Below are 19763 nucleotides of genomic sequence, written 5' to 3'. Positions count from 1 at the left end.
AACTATCTTAAATTCTGATTACTACCTGCAGATGGTAGCAACTGCAAAATCTCCTTCTCCGCTCCTGCTAGAATAACTGAGAAGAGGTATGCCCAGTCTGGACTGAGGGCCTCTGAGATGGTTGCTGTGCTTGCCTTGCAGAAAACAGTGGGTCAGAGAGAGATGAAATTTTGTCAGTACTACTTCCTTTGCAGGCCTTGGAATGTTGCCTATTGGTAATATCACCCCAACCCTACTTCCAATTGTAAATTCCTTTGGCCAGCATTTCTGGCTTGGTGCCTTATTTATTACAGAATTGTTATTCTGCAGGACCAGAGCCAGAGGCAGACCAAATTTTTGCCAGTCATGCTGAACATGCCATCTTTTTACCCGAGAAGCTTGCATTTTCCCTGGGAGTCCTAAGAGTGGGGACAGGAGGAAGGAGGATTTTCTGCTGATTGGTAGAGATTCTTCTCAAGAGCTACAGGACTCTTAATCCACTTTTTAACCTCAACCAAAGAAAATGTTTTAATTCTGAGTCTATAGTATCTCCCAGGCCTTCATTGATGACAGGTGAGAGAAAAAGGGCCAGAGGGTAAGAGACCCACAGGCCACTCTAAAGGCTCTCCTTTCCTTTGTGCCCAACATGTGTAAAATGAAGTTTCCATCAAGGGCAGTTGAAGGAGAAAAGCCATTAGAAAATAGCAGAAGGGACAAGGAACAGAGGCATCCCACACACCTTTCCTGGATGCTTGGTGGCAGAGGCATGAGAAGCTCATAGTAATGCTTAGTGATGGCTGCTCCTCCCCTATGACTGCCTGTGTTATGAGTCAGCCTGCATGGACAAGCAGGAGTTAGACTTCAATAAGCATCATTCAGATTGGCTGTTTTTAAGATCTGCTCTTTCTGAGTAGCAGAACCTTGATTGAGGACCTGAATTTTGAGTTGAATGAATCCAGTTGGAGATCTTTAATACTTGAAGTGATCCTTTAAGCTGAGACTTAACTTCCTTTTTTTTAAACGATTAGTTGAAATATAAACTGATGGTGTACAACAACTTATGTGAAATTTACCAAGTTCTTATTGCTCATGCGCACATGTCCAACCAACTACAGATAATATTGAGCATAATTCTGGCATTAGATCCAACCTCTCCCAACATGGAAATAGGAAAAAAAAAAGAAAAAAGACACAGTGAAACTTAGCAAATGGAAATAGAACAGATCTTTGTTTTCTCTTTCCCTCCTAGTTTTATGTCATTTGCAGATGATCTTCTGTTTCATGCTGTTCTGATTTGAAGTCACATCAGTTTTGTGAGGCTATCACAATTGCAGAGATTTGGCAGCTTATCTGTTTAAAATTGGTCAGGTTTCACATTTTATTTATTTAATTAATTTATTTATTTTTGAGTCGGAGTTTCGCTCTTGTTACCCAGGCTGGAGTGCAATGGCGCGATCTCGGCTCACTGCAACCTCCGCCTCCCGGGTTCAGGCAATTCTCCTGCCTCAGCCTCCTGAGTAGCTGGGATTACAGGCACGCGCCACCATGCCCAGCTAATTTTTTGTATCTTTAGTAGAGACGGGGTTTCACCATGTTGACCAGGATGGTCTCGATATCCTGACCTCGTGATCCACCCACCTCGGCCTCCCAAAGTGCTGGGATTACAGGCGTGAGCCACAGCGCCAGGCCAGGTTTCACATTTTAAGTAGGTATTTGTTAAATGTAGTTCTCTATCTACTTCAAGTTACCATATTCCCTAAGTGATTACCACACAGATCCGTACAATGTTCATTTTCTTCTTATGCTTGCTTTTTTATTTCTTACTTTAGCTATTCATGACTGCCCACATTTGTATGACGGCATAAATGATAAATGGGCTATCTCTGCCCATTTTTAAGAAAATGATCCCTCAAGACAAGAAAATGATCCTTTTAGGTAGAGTACTACTTGTAAAAAGGTACTATTTGTTCCCCTTCCGTCAACAAGACATCGACTTTATATTTCTTCTTCTGTGTTACTGTCAAACAACTCCTCACCTGCCCGCTATTTCTTACCAACCGAAACCACTGCAGCGCTCACCAAAACCACTGCAGCTTGAGAGGCACTGCAGGGCTGAAGGGCTAAACTAAGAGGGTGATGAGTGAAAAGCCTGGTGGCTCTCAGAGAAAGCACACCCTGGGCTGAGGAGCAGTAAGCAGAGTCCAAGGTGAAGATGTTTACATAATTACTCCACTCTAGACACTATCCTGCTCACCAGGCACATGGAGATGAGAATGTCAACAGTCCTCATGGTCTGTAGCCTGAACACAGTTTCCTTAATACTATTTGTAACTTATTTTATTTTCACATAAGCCCAAGTACTATATTGAGCTGTTCATATTTTATTTCAATTTTCTCATATTTGGAAAAGAGAATTAAAAAAAAAATCAGTCTCTTGGGAAACATTTAATCAGCCAAAACTTCTATACTTAAGTTTTTAGATAATTGCTTTTATATGCGTACATTTTGGTAGCTGCATTACACAATTCTTTTGTATTGTCAGAAAAACCAAGTGCAGTATGTGTAGCTTAAAATGTTGAAATAGGCCGGGCACAGTGGCTCACGCCTGTAATCCCAGCACTTTGGGAGGCCAAGGTGGGCGGATCACCAGGTCAAGAGATCAAGACAATCCTGGTCAGCATGGTGAAACCCCGTCTCTACTAAAAATACAAAAATCAGCTGGGCATGGTGGCCCGTGCCTGTAATCCCAGCTACTCAGGAGGCTGAGCCAGGAGAATTGCTTGAACCCAGGAGGCGGAGGTTGCAGTGAGCCGAGATCACACCACTGCACTCCAGTCTGGTGCCTGGCGACGTAGTGAGACTCTGTCTCAAAAAGAAAAAAAAAAAAAAAGTTGAAATAACAGAAATTTGTATAATCCATGAGACAGCTGCTTAGAAACATCTTCCACTAAATTTTACTCGATCAGTATGCTTTCTTGTGCTAGGAGAAGTAGCTTTAGTAAACATCTAGGACATCGGTGTATGTCTCTATCTCAAAGAGATTTGCGAAAAGAGAAATGGCTTTGGTATGATAGCAGTTTTACCAAGAATGACAAAATATTCTGGAACCACTTTTCTACTTGCTGCAATATGTCGTGAAATAGTTTTTTGAAGTAATAGATATTGCACTTCGTAAAGTAAAGAAATACTGTAGAATTTCAAATATATTAGCAGTGGTCTTTAGGTTAATAAAATCTTTGCAATGATACAGGGAGATCCTATCTGTTTTTTATGCTTGCAGGCTCTTTGGCAAAGTCTCTTGGTATTTTTTTTTTTTTTGGCATGGGCCTGGTAATATTTGTCATGTGGTTATGAAATTACAGAATAGATTCAAGTCAAAATAATGACAGTGCATAAAGGGCTGAGTGAACACTAACTCTGTGTAGTGTGTGTGTGATTTCCTGTCAACTGTCAAGACTTTAGGTTGAGTAATTGATCCAGGTTTACATATTGTAATAACACTATTCGTTTTAAGGCAAATCTTTCTGATTTACATGTTTAGATTTGACAACATTGAAGGATTCTAAAAGCTAGTTTCTGGATACTTTTCTTTAGATGAGGGACCTATTTCCAATGGAAGAGACAGGTTGTTTTCATGAAAGACAAAGAAATATTTGCTTTATTTAGACACACACACACGATCCTTGAGGCAAATACAGTTTAAGTAAAATTACCTTGCAAACAATTAAATTCTTGAGATTTCTCCATATTTTTTCCCCTTTCTCCTCCATTACTTTGTAACCATTCCAAAATCACATGAATATGTTCTTTATATACTATGGAATCGCCATGACTGTAGTTGGCTGTTATTCTATAATGTTTGGCCTTTTCTCCATGCTTAAGTTTCTTTCTGAGAATTAAATTTGAGACTGAAGAAGAGTCAGTTAATTTCATCATTTCCCTGTGCTAGAAAACTCAAGACTCGGCAATAGCCATTACTTAAATGTTATTTGTTAGAAAGGAACTTTGGCTCTAAGAAGTACCAATCTTGATAGGAAACTTAAAGAATTGATACGAAAAAGGAAATGATAGATCATTTCACCATATCATAACACAACAGTACTAACGCAAATCCATTTTTGGTTGGATTTAAAATCACTTCTGTTCATATAAATTTATTCTATTTGTATATGATGTAGATACTAGTTGGACTTATTTTTTTCTAGGTAATATGAAGTCAAGCTATTTAGTGAAAACAACAGTTCATTTACATGTTGAGATATGACTCATACAAGGATAATTGCTTTGAAAACACTGAGTAGGGAATGCCTTGAAAGTGCTTCTATATTTACCAATATCCTTTCATTGCAACAAATTTCACCAATATAATATTAAAACATATAATTGAATCATGACCAGTTGAAATTCATTGATTTCCACTATGGTGAAATTTACCATGGCAAATGAAGATAAGGAAATACTCAGTTTCAGTTTGCAATAATAAAACTTCACATTAGGAAGACTGCATAAAAATGAGACATATTTTCTAGGAAGCAGGTCAAAGTGGAATTTTTAAAACAATGCTTTAGTAGGTATAAGTAAATTCAGAGTAATTTGTAAGGAATTTGACTGGAGGTTATAAAGGGTCATCAGGATGAGAAAAAAGAAAAAAAGGAAAAAAAAAAAAAAACTAGGGCAAATGGTGTCCTCCAATTCTCACTTGCAAATCCCAGTGAAGCCAATGGAAGGTTTATGGAAATAACTGAAAGACACATTTGGCCTAGTTCAAAAGCTCTATTAAATTAGTATTTTAATAAATTGTCCTAGATAAGTTTTGTCTTTATGGTCCTTTTAAAATTATTTCACCCATAGTTCTTCATAGTTTGCTTGAAAATTACAAAAAAGAAGAGAAGCTAACAAGGGACATTTGACCTCTTGTTTAAGTTAAAAGATACTAAAAGATACTTTGTCTCCCTCATCTCCCCAACCTGTGCTGAGAAAAGGGCCTTTGTAAAGAAATTCATGAATCCTAGGCAAGTTTTGTGGTTTTGGTGCCCATAATCTGGGAAGTACAGACAGATATAAAAAATATAGTTCTGATATTTAGCTTGGAAGAATTCAGTCTCTGAAATGAAACTGTGTCTAGAATTGATGGCTTCTGATTTAAGTTTTATTTTATAATACTGAGCACATAGCTGCTTCCTTGGGATAAAAGAAAGAGCTAGGTAGTCTCTTATTTTCTGTGATTCATATTTACAAAAGCCTCTATTTTGGTCTGGTACACAGCAATGTACCTTGTCAGTGGTACCAGATTTAGTTTCTGGAATTGCAGGAGCAAAGCATTACTTAATAGTATTTTGGAGGCAGCTATGAAATAAACTTGGTTTCCTTAAAGAGATAGGCTTCAGTAAGCACCTATTTTTGGGTTTCAGACCTATCTTTGCAGGTAGGACCAAGGAGGCTTCCTAGAGACATCCATTTAGAGAAAAAGAAGCCAGGTGAGAGTTTTTTCACTCAAAACTATGTCTTATCCAGGAGGAATAATTTGGACTTAGATTCTGGAGTCAGTCCAACCAAGTTCACATCCCTGCTCTATCACTTACTAGCTCTGTGACTGTCCTAGCCACAGCTGTGGCTGAAAGGGTCCAACATACTGCTCAGGCTGTGGTTTCAGAGAGTGGAAGCCTCAGGCCATGGCAGCTTCTACGTGGTGTTGAACCTGCAGGTGCACAGAAGAACTGAGGTTTGGAAACCTCTGCCTAGATTTCAGAAGATGTATGGAAACACCTGGATGCTCAGGCAGAAGTTTGTTGCAGGGGTGGAGCCCTCATGGAGAACCTCTGCTAGGGCAGTGTGGAAGGAAAATGTGGGGTCAGAGCCCCCTGACAGAGTCCCTACTGGGGCACTGCCTAGTAGAGCTGTGAGAAGACTGCCACCATCCTCCATGCCCCAGGATGGTAGATCCACCGACAACCTGCACTGTGCACCTGGAAAAGCTGCAGACACTCAACGCCAGCCCCGTGAAAGCATCTGGGAGGGAGGCTGTACCCTGCAAAACCCCAGGGGTGGAGCTTCCCAAGACCATGAGAACCCACCTCTTGCATCAGAGTGACCTGGATGTGAGACCTGGAGTCAAAGGAAATTATTTTGGAGCTTTAAAATTTGACTGCACCACTGGATTTTGAACTTGCATGGGCCCTGTACACCTTTTGTTTTGGCCAGTTTCTCCCATTTGGAATGGCTGTATTGATCCAATACCTGTAGTTTCATTGTATTTAGGAAGTAACTAGCTTGTTTTTGATTTTACAGGCTCATAGACAGAAGAGACTTGCCTTGTCTCAGATGAGACTTTAGACTGTGGACTTTTGAGTTAATGCTGAAATAAGTTAAAACTTTGGGGGACTTTTGGAAAAGGATGATTGGTTTTGAAAGGTGAGGACATGAGATTTGGAGGGACTAGGGCAGAATGATATGGTTTGGCTGTGACACCACCCAAATCTCAACATCAAATTATATCTCCCAGAATTCTCACATGTTTTGAGAGGGACCCAGTGAGAAGTAATTGAATCATAGTGGCCGATCTTTCCAGGGCTCTTCTCATGATAATGAATTAAGTCTCACTTGACCTGATGAGTTTATCATGGGCTTCTGCTTTTACTTCCTAATTTTCTCTTGCTGCCTCCATGTAAGAAGTGCCTTTCACCTCCTGCTATGATTCTGAGGTCTCCCTAGCCGTGTTGAACTGTAAGTCCAACTAAACCTCTTTTTCTTCCCAGTCTCTGTTTGTCTTTATCTGCAGAGTGAAAACGGACTGATACAGTGACCTTATTTTATTTCTCTGAGCTCCTAGTACCTTATTTCTTAAATAATGGCTATAACTATAGGGCTTTGTGAGGATTTAAGAGTAAAAGTATCTTGGGGGGCTAGAGCATTGTGTTTTGAAGCTAAGCTCTCATTTTTATTTTATATTAAGCACCATCATTCAGATTTGTCTCTTAATCCAGTTCCCCACCCCCTCCATTGAGATAATATAATAGATGTTTGTAAAGGAGCCCCAAATGGGAGAAAGGATATGTAGAGGCAGAAGGAGATGCCACAAGATAAAAGCTGAGAGAGCTACTCCAGTAAAAACTCTGTGAGCCCTCTCCTCCCACCGTCTCTTAATAACAGTCTAATCCTATTTGACAAAAAGTAAAGAAAGGCATTCTCTTTATTCTGCAACACGACCCTTGTGGTGGGTTCTGTGGATCATCAGAGCAGGGTCAGGCAGCAATGAACCATCCACAGCTGAAAAGGCATGAGGCCAGGGGAGGCCGGGGTGCTACCGAAGGTGGGGGTGGGTGGGTTTGTGGGGCTGGAGAAGAGGAATGAAACCAGATGCAATGCTGCAATTGCACTTTCTGGTGCCTGAGCCCCCCAGAGACATTCCCAGGGGTTGCTACGAAACATGATGAAGAGTTGAGGTTTCAGCAATTGACAGAAATGTATCAAATCGCTAAGCATTTCTTGCTGGTCTGTTACATACTGGGCATGGTGTTAGCAATAGTAACACAAAGATGATAAAGAGGTGGCTCTGCTCAGCGCGGAATCGCATGCCTGTAATCCCAGCACTTTGGGAGGCCGAGACGGGTGGATCACAAGGTCAATTGATCGGGACCAACCTGGCCAACATGGTGAAACCCTGTCTCTACTAAAAATACAAAAATTAGCTGGGCGTGGTGGCGTGTGCGTGGAATCCTAACTACTCAGGAGGCCTAGGCAGGAGAATTGCTTGAACCTGGGAGGTGGAGGTTGCAGTGAGCCAAGATTGTGCCACTGCCCTACAACCTGGTAACAGACTAAGACTGTCTCAAACAGAAAAAAAAAAATGACGTCGCTGACCTCAAGTCCTTGTCAGGTTCACCCACATGCCAAGACATTTTTAATACCCTGTTAGGAATCTGAGGCAGCACAGGCCTTGGCATTAGCAAAGCAGGCAGAGATTTCAGATAGATGATGCCATCCAGGGTAAGAACATGAACTTTTGTTGTGTCTTATTTGCATTTTCATTCCTTAACTAAGAGTCTCTGAAAATACTGATGGCGCAAACGAAGTAAATTCCTGCTTTAGCACCAAAGGGATTAACTTTCTATGGTTTAAGCATTGAACTAGTCCGAATATCACCATTTCAGAAATGTCTTAGTATTAATCAGGGCAAAAAACAGGGATCTCTTTAGTAAGAAGCGAGATTGCACGCCTTCCTTTCCGAGTACAGGGAAAGGGGACAAAATCCCCAGTGAAAAGCCCAGAGGCGGCGCACTCCGCTCCGGGGCGGCCCACGTGTCCGCCCACCCCGCACCGCACCCAGGCCCATCCCCATCGAGCAGAATCCGCCAACGCTCGCGAGAGCCCTCTCGGCTTCCACGTTTGCCACGTTCCAAAGGACCCGGGGACAGACTGGAAAGCCGAAAGAGGCTTGCGCTTATAGGCAGCTGCGTCGCGCCCGAACGGCCCCAAGTGTGCAGGGGCGGGGAGCGCGGCAAGGTACCGCCGCCTCATAGGGGCCCTTGCGATTGGCTCCCAGGTGCCGTCACTCAGCCTTCCGGGGGCGGGGAGAGGCCGGGAAGGGGCGTGGCCGTCAGGCGGCGAGCCGCGCGCTCTCGCCCCGGGAGGGAGTCACAGGTTCGCACACGCGAGGCCGGGCGCGCGCAGCCGGCACGCGGGTGAAAGTCCTCTGAGGCGCTGCAGGCGGTGCCGAGGCACAGGCTCTGCTGCAGGAGTAGGGGCCCGCACTCGCTCCAGCGCCCGCCGCCGTCAGCGGCTCCCGCGTAGCGTGTGTCCACCCGCGCACTGAGGAAGCCCACCAACCCTCGCCAGCCTTGGCGGAGCGCGCTATGGCCCCGCGTAAGAATGCCAAGGGCAGTGGCAACAGCAGCAGCAGCGGCGGCTCCGGCAGCGGTAGCACCAGCGCGGGCAGCAGCGGGGGCAGCAGCAGCAGCCCTGGGCCCCGGAGAGGTCAGAGGCCCTGCGGGGCTGGGTTACGGGGTCGCGCCTCGGGTGGGGAGCCTGGTGGCGCGCCGGGCGCTGTGGCTGCATCACCCCAGGTCCCACCGCGCGCCTCCTCCATCCTCCGCGTCGCTCCTCCTTTCGGCGCGTGGGGCGGAGGCCGCACTCGGCGGGCCTGGCGGGAGGTCCAGGGGCCAGGAGGACCCGGGTCCGCGCCCTCGGGATGGTGGTCTCGGGGAGCCCCTTCTCGGCGGTTCCTTCACCTGCAGGGCGCTGCCGAGACAGAGGTTGCTGAGCGGCTGTCTCTTGCTTTCCGTGGAATGGAACATGGGACTAAGAACAATTTATCCTTTGCCTTGCATGTTTTGGGGAGTTGAAAATGAGCCAAAGTCAGGAAAAGTGAGTTCCTGCCTAACCAGCAGCGTTTCAGAGCAACTCAAAAGGAGGTGAAAGTGGGGCCCCCCCCCTGGGGGCGTGGGGGAGGGAGTTGGGAGTGATTTGAATGCTCTTGGAAATTAATTTTAATATTTTTGTTTGTACGTAGCTTTCTTAACATGCTTACAGTTGCCTTTAAAATATCTCATAATGTCATGAAATACTGAAGAAACGTCTCTATTTTTACCACTTTTAAAGAAAAATCGATTGGATGTTCACCTTTCTCCTAGTCCATGTGCATACACAGCAGAGAGAACAGATTTTTAAATCTGTTTCGTCTCATATTTCAGCGGTTCTTATTCTTTTATACTTCGTTTGACTCATTTAGGATATTCCAACTGCAGTACACATGTGTTTTGAATGTGAGCTGTAAACTAGACTCTTTGTTAAGATCTACAGATCATGCATTCATAATAGACCAAGAAAATGATCTGATAGCTGTGGTCAAAGTAGTATTTTCTTTATAGCACTTGTCACCATCTGAACTTGTTTTATTGCTTTCATGTGTGTTGTCTTTTGCTTGTTCTCTCCGTATCCCCAGCTCCATGTTCCTGTCCCGTAATAGGTGCTCAATGAATATTTGAATAGTGAATGAATGAATAAATTTAAATGGAGAAAGTAGTGCATTAAATCCATTGCACAAATTTACATTCTAAGGACTAGTATTTGTATTCGAAATGTAAAGAGGTACACACAGTTTGAAGTTCAATGCCAACATATTAATTCACCTTTGACCTGAGTAAAAGCTTCTGTTCCTTTTTTATTTGTTCTTAATGTCACTTACTTAAACCTGCAGAGGGACAGATTAATTTCCTCAGCTGACTGAGGCTACACTTTTTAACATTCCTAAATGAGAAGAACCTGTTATGCCTCTTAGGGCACTAAACAGAGACAGCTGATGAACAGGACTTTGATGTTGTTTTCAAAAGGTTTTGTAGCTATTTATGAAGCGTATCTTCGTTCCATTTTATCTTTTATGTTTGTGAGTAGAGGATTGATTGCATCTGAGGAAGTCACTTTATATGGCCTCTTGTGGGTGAGAACTAATGTTGGGAAATGTGTCACGTTTCTGTCCCTACCCAGTAAATATTTGAAACATGTTAATAGGCAAGAGATAGGTTTAGCAAATGTAATGACTTGACTTCTCCCGACTTTCATAATCAGGCATTTTAGAGCAAACCCTGTCCATCTTTGAGGATCTACAGCGTTTTAAGCGTTTTATGCATTGATTGCATAATAGTCATGAAACAGACTTAGTATGTAAAAGAATATGTAAAAGGGAGGAATGCCTGTGTTGCAAAATCAAACAAAATTTGATATCGGAGCCCTGCATGTTACGTAATGAGTATTCTTTTTCCAAAGCCATCCCCCCTCCACCCTCTCCAGTAAATACTGAGTTTTGACTCTCTGCCAGGTAGATGGCACCGGAGATGAAACCAGGATTCTTCCATCATCCTAAACAGTTAAAATATAGTGTGTGTGTATAGTAGGCTGTACTTGAAAGATAAAGCCGGCTTTTCTTTTAATGCTGTGTTTACCTGGTCGTTAAGGTATGGACATTGTGCAAACCATTCCCTTCTACTGGGAAAATCAAAGACTTTTTAGCAGTGGCATTACTGTGAGTGAGACCCCTTTAGTTTCTGGCTCAAATCATACAGATGAGGAAATTAATGCCTAGAAAAGTTGTCAAGTTCATCGAAGGTTGTTTAGTTCATGGAAACTCGACTAATTATTTGAAGATCAAGACTAAGAACCCGGGTTTTCTGTTATTCATTTTGCCATGCTACTTGAATTTTAGGTTCTCTAATATGTAAATGGATTTGAACTAGATCATCAAGTCTTCTTCTGGCTATCTCCATGAGTACTACACTTCATTGTTGGAGAAAACTATGCTTTTGTCCTATCACCAATTTCATTTCCCTTGACAAAAATTGTATTTGAATCAGTATTTGAAAATTTTACTTTGAGAAGTATATGTGTTCAAATAGTAAGTTTTTCGAGATGTCTTGCATTGAGAGTCAGAAGATGATGGCCTTGGTCACATTAAACATTATTATTTAAGTTTTTGGGTAAAAGTATGGGGGAAAATGGGCCCAGTCATTTGAAACATGCTTTTCAGGGAAAAGGTGATTTGTTTACTTATTTTTCTGGCCAGACTTCATCTTGCTGGTCATTTTGCTGTAAAGTGATGTTTGGAAGCTGGAATTTGGGGAATTTATATCACACAGATTTTTAAAGCAAGTGTCTGCTTTTTATTTTCTTCAGCTTAGGCTGAAAAATGATAAAATGTTTCCCTACAGGGTTCAATTTTACTTTTTTCCCCCCAGTTTTACTCTTTCTAATATAGAAACGTGAATAAATTAGACTTCTTACCTTTAATTTGCATATAGAACTGGACTTGCATGGCCACTTGGGCCCAGGAGAAGCCTTTTTCAAATTTATTGATTTAAAAATATTTTAAATGTCCTTTTGGGCCTATTTTTTAGACACTGGTATGTGTCATGTTTTCTGTTTGTTTGTTTAGCTTTTCCCTTTTGAGTATCGCTCCCTCCCTCCCTCCCTGTATCTCCTAGCGGCTTTCCAACTCTATTTTGTCTGGATGTCCTGACACTACATTACCTTTTACCACTAGGTGTCACTGTAGAACACGTCCCCTCTAGTTTGAAGCTTCAGGTTGTGTAACAGCAGTTTTTAATTATTATTATTTAATCCATCTGTACATACTCAAAACTATTGATAGATAAGCACTTAAAAACTCTTAGCTACTTCTTAACTCTCTCAGGGTCTCTCAGTTAAGATTGAGCAACCTTTTTGTTTAGGCTTAATTAGTATTAAATACATTCATGTACTACCTGTAAAACATAACAGCTTCATTTGATGGATATTTGTCATTTAGAAACACTTCTGAGTTTAATTTAGCTTTTTCTTTTCTATTTTCAGTGTCTCTAAGATTACTAAGTAATTGAGGGATACAGTACACTGCTGATTGCATTGTGGAGCTTTTGAATGAAGAGGCCCTAGCAAAATTTTCTTTAGCCAAAGACCATCAGAGCCAATTGCTTAATCCTCCGTTAGTCATCCTAAGATGGAAAGATAGGAAGACCATAATTCTTCCACTGCAAGAACCGTCAACTATTTTGCGTTTGTTTCAAGAGCATTTTGTCCACCCTGACCAGATGATAGGAAACCAAGCACTAAATAATGCTCCGAGGGAGTTTATGAACACATTTACCAGAGACCAGTTAACCTCTGGTGGCCTGTGGAAGTAGAAGTTTTATATTTTGGACTATATTTTAGTCTTGCTTTAAAATCAGCTGTCTCGTAGAGATTCTTAGAAAATGAATGTATGACATTTTCATTTTTAGCCAGTTATAAACAGAGAAACTTGGATAAAAAGGCTCATAAGGTCTAACCATCTCCTTGTTGGTTAATATCAGATATATAGCCCCTGAGCTCTCTGGTTCCAATAGAAGAACCCTTTTCTCCAGAAAGATAGTGCAGTTTGGTAGAATCTGATGACCTGGATTATATGTATGTAAGAACCAGAATTAAGAATCACTAAAAATCTGTTGCCAGCCTCTTTAAATCTAAAGAATTATTATCTACTTTCTTTTCAGAGTTTTAATATCACTAATACTAATTTCATATGTCTCTGTGTTTCTCAGTCGTTTCCATTAAAGTACGTCTAATAGTAGGGGTGAGTGCAAAACTGGCAAATATAAAAGTATAGATGTCATCAGGCCATTGCATGCTTTGACTTATTTTTTGATTATTGTTATTTATTTTTTATGTTCAGTAGCATCTCTGTTTTAAGTAAATGGATATTTTGGGGACAGAGTTTATACTATGCTTTGAGGACTATTTGCTACATTTCTCTCTGCTTCTGGAGGTGTAAGTTTGCATTTGCATATCAACCTTCAAGTTGCTGATTTGATTTTAATGGCTCAGAAATCTGTAACATTATTTTACCTTACCCAGGCTCAGATACATTTTAGTCTTTTGAGGCAATTCCAGTCACTGTTTTAGTATTGTAAATATATGCAACTTAGTTTGTGGCTTGGATACTTCTGCAACACCTCTAAGTGGTATGACTTCATTCTGTACCATGGCACAAAAATGCTTTTCAAATAAACTCCTCTTTAGTAAAGCCTGTATGTACGTGCACCCTATCTGCAACCCACCTAAACCTCGGGGGAAAAGCCTCAGCCATCTATTGGGAAATGCGGTGCAAGGGCTGCTTGCCTCATTATCACCTGCCAGCATCTGCTCTGCACTGCACGTGTGGGTGTGATGAGTTTCTCTGGTTTCATCCTGCAGCTCTGGCCATTTCTATTAGAGGACTAAGGATTCAGGATGTTCCTTTCTTCCTGTGTACCACTGTGGGAGTATAGTATAGTTTAACTTTTTAAAAAATTATACTTTTTTGTGGTACTGCTGGAAACCAAGATGATATTTTCTTGATAGTAATCATTATTTTTAAAATTTTAGTATTTTATTCCCCTGATGTGAGGGATGCTTCAGGCTTGTGTTTTGTATTTGATCTTTGTTTTTCAGGGATGTGTCTTGGTTACCTTTGGCTGATGTGGTTATCTTTTAATTGCAAATCACTGGATGTAATTTAGTTCCTATCAAATTGGCCACAGCTGAGGACAGGTTTGGTCTAGGTAACCTATTAGACTTGAAGGAAATGTTGAGCTCCCTTGGCGAATAAATCTTTTTAAAAAGAAAATCATCTTTTGAAGATCTGGGCTATTCAGTCCCCTGAGAGATCCAGGTCGTTTGCCTAGTCATGTGACTGTCATCATCTTCCGTAGATACTATGTATGCTTCAGAGCTGAGAGCATTGGTGAATTGACTTGGTGCCGGCTAGGGACTGGGGGTGGTTGCTGTCTAGTTATAGTAGGGTTTCCAAGGGCAGCCACTATCTCTGTACCTGGAGAAATGTGAGCATTTCTCTCCAACATGTGTGCCCACACGTTGAACCTATGACTTATCCTGTACTTAAGCTAGCAAGGATCAGTTTTTAAAGTAGGAGAATATCCTTTGATTTTTATTTCACAACCAGCATTGTTGTACCTGCCTTTTCTCATATTTTACATGACAAGCCATTTCTACCATTCCATGGTGTGGAGTCACTGTTATGTTATTGTTCTATCCTGTCTGTAACTTCTGTTTCTTATTTATTATCCTCTAATATAGTTTTTCTCCCTATCTTTTACACGCTGCTTTCATTTCAGTTGTCTTGGTATATTGCAAAGCCTCTTTTGGTCTTAGTTTCACTTGTAAATTTTATTTAGGAGCTGTTAATTTTTTTTAACTTACATGAATCTCAAAATCTGTGTTGTAGATATTTGTTGAAAGATATCTAGCATTTAACTTTACTTTTCCGTTCTTTGAATCAAGTCAGTTTGTATAAGATGCTTTTCACCAAGTTTTTGTAAGCTGTTTCATTGATTTGCTTCTTGGCAGATAGGTAGTTCTCTAACTTCTATAATAAAAATATTTCTGTGTTGCACTTTAAAATTGTATTTGAAATAGTACATATTGAAGACCTATAAGTAAGTATAAAGAGTAATGCAGTGAATACCCATGTACCCACTATATAGGTGAAGAAATGAAACTTTATCAGATTCTTAGATTTTCCTCTCCTGTGATATTCCTTCCTAACCGATAGTCATTATCATAAATGTAGGTATAATATATATGCGCAAAATAATATATAACAGGTTGCACATCACACATTATGTAGCCACATGTATAAACTCTATTGTTAAAACAATGTATTTGAAAACTGCTTAGGAAGTATATCTATATCCCTATGTGTAGAAATATACCTATTACACTTACATATGTATATGCTATATAGCATGTATTGAAAGTTTTGTGAACAGGGCATACTGTTTTGACACCATTTGTTTGAAATTCCTCCAAACTCCAGTTCTTTGTTGTCCCATATGTAGTTCTACACCATATGAGTGTGCCTTGCTTTTCATTTAGCCGTCTCGCTATGGCAGGCCACTTTGTTTTTTTCTTTCAAATAATGCCGCCCTGAACATGTATGTGCCTATCGGTTCCCATGCATACATGTCTCAGTGGTTTTCCAGGGCATAATCTGGAATTGGAACTATGGGTCATAGAAAGTACACACATTAGACTTTGCTGGATATTGCCATTTTTTAACCCCAAAGTGGTTGTATCAACTTACACTTCTGCCCCCAATGAATAAGAGCTGGTTCTGTGCCATCAACACATTATCAACACTTGGTAAAGTTTAATATTTGCAAATTGAGTGGGTGTGAAGTAGTGCTTGGTGGTTTAAACTTGCATTTTTCTAACTACTCGTGAAGTTACTGGTAAGAGTAGCCCTTGTGTTTCCTCCTATGAATTGCCTGTTCATATATCTTGCCTATTTTTGTTTTGTATTTGTAGTATTGATATATAGAATTTTTTTTATGCCCCGAATCTTTTGATTATTTGTGTTAAAGAATTTCTCCCAGTCTGTGATTGCTCACATTTTCATTTTTTATGGTATATGTTGTTGAACAGAATTTTAAGATTTTAATATACTAATAGAATTTTTCTAGTTTCTACTTTATGGTTCACATCTTCATACTTTTATGTAAGACACGTAATGCAGATGTCACGAAATATTCTTGTATTTTCTTCTAAAAGATCTGAAATGTTGCTTTTTTTTTTTTTACATTTAGATCTCTGAACTTTGTGGTATAGTTTTATTGTGTGTTTTGTTAGTAGAGATCTAATTCAGTATTTTTAAAAAAAGGAACAATGAAAATGTCCTGTACCATTAATTGAATTGTAATCTTTCTACCCTAGTCTGCAGCATCACCTCTTGTATATAAATACATGGGGGCTCTATTATGTTCCAGGTGTGTGGAAGCAACACCTAACTGAATTGCTCACTATCGGTTTGTAGTGAGTCCACGTATCTGACAGGGCGTGTTCTTCTACCTTGCCTTTTTTCACTGTCGTGTTCGCTGCTTTGGGACATTTCCTCATCCATTTCTCTAGATTTTGGAATCTGCTTATCAGATACATTCGTGAGAAATATTTAAGAATTTTTACTGGCATTGTATTGAATCTGTAGAACAATTTGGGACAAATACAGATGTTTATAATACCGAATTTTCCTATACAAGCAGCTGGCCTGCCTGCCTCTCCTCCCCTCCCCTCCCCTCTTCTCCTTTTCTCTCCGCTCCCCCCGCTCCAACTTTTCTTTTCCTTCTGTCTTTTCTTTCCTTGTTTTTTTTTTTTTTTTTTTGAGACACAGGAAAGAAAAGAAAAAGGTCTTGCTCTTTCACCCAGGCTGAAGTGCTGTGGTAGCCTTGACCTCCCAGGCTCCAGTGTTGATCCTCCGACTTCAGCCTTCCCAGTAGCTGGGACTGCAGGTGTCCACCATCACACATGGCTAATTTTGATATTTCTTGTAGAGTTGGGGTTTTGCCATGTTAGCCAGTTTGCTCTTAAACTCCTGGGCTCAAGTGATCTGCTCGTCTTGGCCTCCCAAAATGCTGGGATTACAAGTCTGAGCCACTGTGCTTGGCTTGTAATTTCTTATGACGGTTTTTATAATCTTATCCAAAAGTCATATACATATTTTATTTGATTCAGTATAGGTTCCCCCTCCACCCCCCATATATCCATATATATATATATATTATTTATTATTTTTTTTTTGAGATGGAGTCTCACTCTGTTGCCAGGCTGCAGTACAGTGGGATGATCTTGGCTTACTGCAACCTTTGCCTCCTGGGTTCAAGTGATTATTCTCTTGCCTCAGCCTCCTGAGTAGCTGGGACTGTAGGACCTCACCACCACACCCAGCTAATTTTTTGTATTTTTAGTAGAGATGGGGTTTCATCATATTGGTCAGGATGGTCTCGATCTCTTGACCTCGTGATCTATCTGCCTCAGCCTCCCAAAGTGCTGGTTTTACAGGTGTGTGCCACCACACTTGGCCCATTTTTGTTCAGATTTTTAAATTAATGAAAATTAAATGAAAAATTTTTTAATGAAAATTTAAAAATATGTATCCAAGTTGAAAGAGTTCTGTAATGACTCCACCACGTAGATGCTATAGCAGATAACATTTTGATAGATTTGCTTTGTCATAACTACCAGTGAATCTTATTCCTTCATGCCTTTCCAAGTAAGTTGCAGATATGTATTTCACTTTGCTAAATATTTACATGTGCCTGTTGCTGACTGGAGCTTAGCATTTGTTGTTTTCAAACTCAGGTAAAATTTTCACATAGTGAATTGCACAAATATTAGTGTCTGATCTGAGGAGTTTTTATATCCATTTCCACTTTTGTAAATCAACAGCCTCTTAGATTAGAGACTGTGTTCATCACCCTGAAAAGTTCTCTCAAGCCCCTTTCTTTCCACCACTTCTGCCATCAGAGGCAGCCATTGTACTATATTTTTTGACCATAGATTATTGTTGTCTATTCTAGAACTTCCTTTTGCAAGTACTTTTTTTTTGTAAAGGCTTCTTTCACTCATAATATTTTTGAGTTCATTTATGTTGTATACACAGTCACTTGTTCCTTTTTATTGCCAAATAGTATTCCAGTGCCTGACCATAGCACATTTTTGTTTAAAACTTTTATTTTAGGTTCAGGGGTACATGTGCAGTTTTGCTACAGGGATAAATTACATGTCATAAGGGTTTGGCATAATTTTGTCACACAGGTAATAAGCATAGTACCTGCTAAGTAGTTTTTTCTATCTTTACCTTCCTCTCACCCTCTACCCTCAATTAGGTCCCAGTGTCTGTTGTTTCCTTCTTTGTGTTCATAGGTAGTCGATGTTTTGCTCCCACTTATAATTATTAATATGTATATCATAATATTAATATATTAATAAGAACATGGTTCTCTGTACCTGTGTTAATTTGCTTAGGATAGTGGCCTCCAGCTCCATCCATTTTGTATAGCACAGTTTGTTAACCCAGTCTTTTATTGGTGGATACTTGGGCTATTCCTAGTTTTGAGTTATTATGAATAAAATTCTATGAATATTATAGAAGCCTTTTTTGACATATGTTTTTATTTCTCTTAAGCAAGAGAGGGATTACTGGGCTATAGGGTAGGTGTATGTTTAGTTTTATTAAGAAACTGTTAAACTCTTTTGCAGAATAGTTGTACAATATATTTTATACTCCCACTGACAATGTGTGGCATTGGTTGTTCTACATATGTACCAACATTTGGTGGTGTCAGTCTTTTTAATTTTAGCCATTCTGGTGGGTGTACCGTGGCTTCTTACTGTAGTTTACATTTGCATTTCCCTGATGACTAATGATATCAAGCACTTCTTCTTGTGCTTATTGGCTACACCCATTATCTTTAGTGAAGTTTCTCTTTTCCCCATTTTTAATTTTATTGGTTTTTTTTGTTCCTGAGCTGTGATTTTTTATATATTCTGGGTAGAAGTTCTTTTCAGATATATAAAGCACACATTTCTCCTGGTCTATAACTTACCTTGTCATTTTTTTAATTTATAATGTTGATATTTATATTTTCTGTTTTTGATTTCTGTGTTCTAAGAAACTACATTCTCAAGTCACAAAGCTATCCTCTGTTTTCTTCTAGAAGTTTTATAGTTGTAGTCTTTATGGTTGTTGATGAGCATTTTCACATTAACTTTGGATTAGATTTACATTTTTCTATGTGGAATTTCAGTTCTAGCACCATGTGTTGAAAAGACTTTGCTTTCATCATCAGACTGATTTTGGTGCCTTTGTCAAAAAGCAAATGACAGTGTAAGTTTAAGTCTGTTCCTGGGCCCTTCTGTTTTTTGTTATCTATTTGTCCTTATGGCTTTATCACAGAACCTTGATTCCTCTAGCTATACAGTAAGTGTTAAAACTAGGTAGTGTAAATCCTCCAACTTTGTTGTTCCTTTTAAAATAGCTCTAAATATTATAGGTACTTTGTATGTCCATATACATTTTACAATCAGCTTGTCAATTTGCACAGAATAAAGCATGCTAGGGTTTATGATTAGAATTGCATGGACTCGGCCGGGCGCGGTGGCTCAAGCCTGTAATCCCAGCACTTTGGGAGGCCGAGGCGGGTGGATCACGAGGTCAAGAGATCGAGATTATCCTGGTCAACATGGTGAAACCCCGTCTCTATTACAAATACAAAAAATTAGCTGAGCATGGTGGCGGGTGCCTGTAATCCCAGCTACTGGGGAGGCTGAGGCAGGAGAATTGCCTGAACTCAGGAGGCGGAGGTTGCGGTGAGCTGAGATCACGCCATTGCACTCCAGCCTGGGTAACAAAGAGCGAAACTCCGTCTCAAAAAAAAAAAAAAAAAGAATTGCATGGACTCTGTAGACCAACTTTAAGAGCATTAATC

General features: G+C 40.2%; 1 protein-coding gene across 19 annotated transcripts in view; it reads left to right on the top strand.

Annotated features, from left to right (window-relative positions):
* Nucleotides 1-8658: 8658 nt before the first annotated feature.
* Nucleotides 8659-19763, top strand: part of ASPH (aspartate beta-hydroxylase) — a 228804-nt gene continuing 217699 nt past the window's right edge. For all 19 annotated transcript variants that reach the window (XR_013527858.1, XR_013527857.1, XR_013527856.1 and 16 more), the window contains exon 1: nucleotides 8659-8952. Coding sequence is in view for 13 of the 19 variants with exons in the window: in XM_078352518.1 (XP_078208644.1) it covers nucleotides 8832-8952 (121 nt within the window). In the remaining 6 variants the exon portion in view is untranslated. The remainder of the gene's footprint in view (nucleotides 8953-19763) is intronic.

The sequence above is a fragment of the Callithrix jacchus genome, chromosome 16, assembly GCF_049354715.1.
Source record: "Callithrix jacchus isolate 240 chromosome 16, calJac240_pri, whole genome shotgun sequence".
Lineage (NCBI taxonomy): Eukaryota > Metazoa > Chordata > Mammalia > Primates > Cebidae > Callithrix > Callithrix jacchus.
This window is presented reverse-complemented; position numbering and strand designations above follow the sequence as displayed.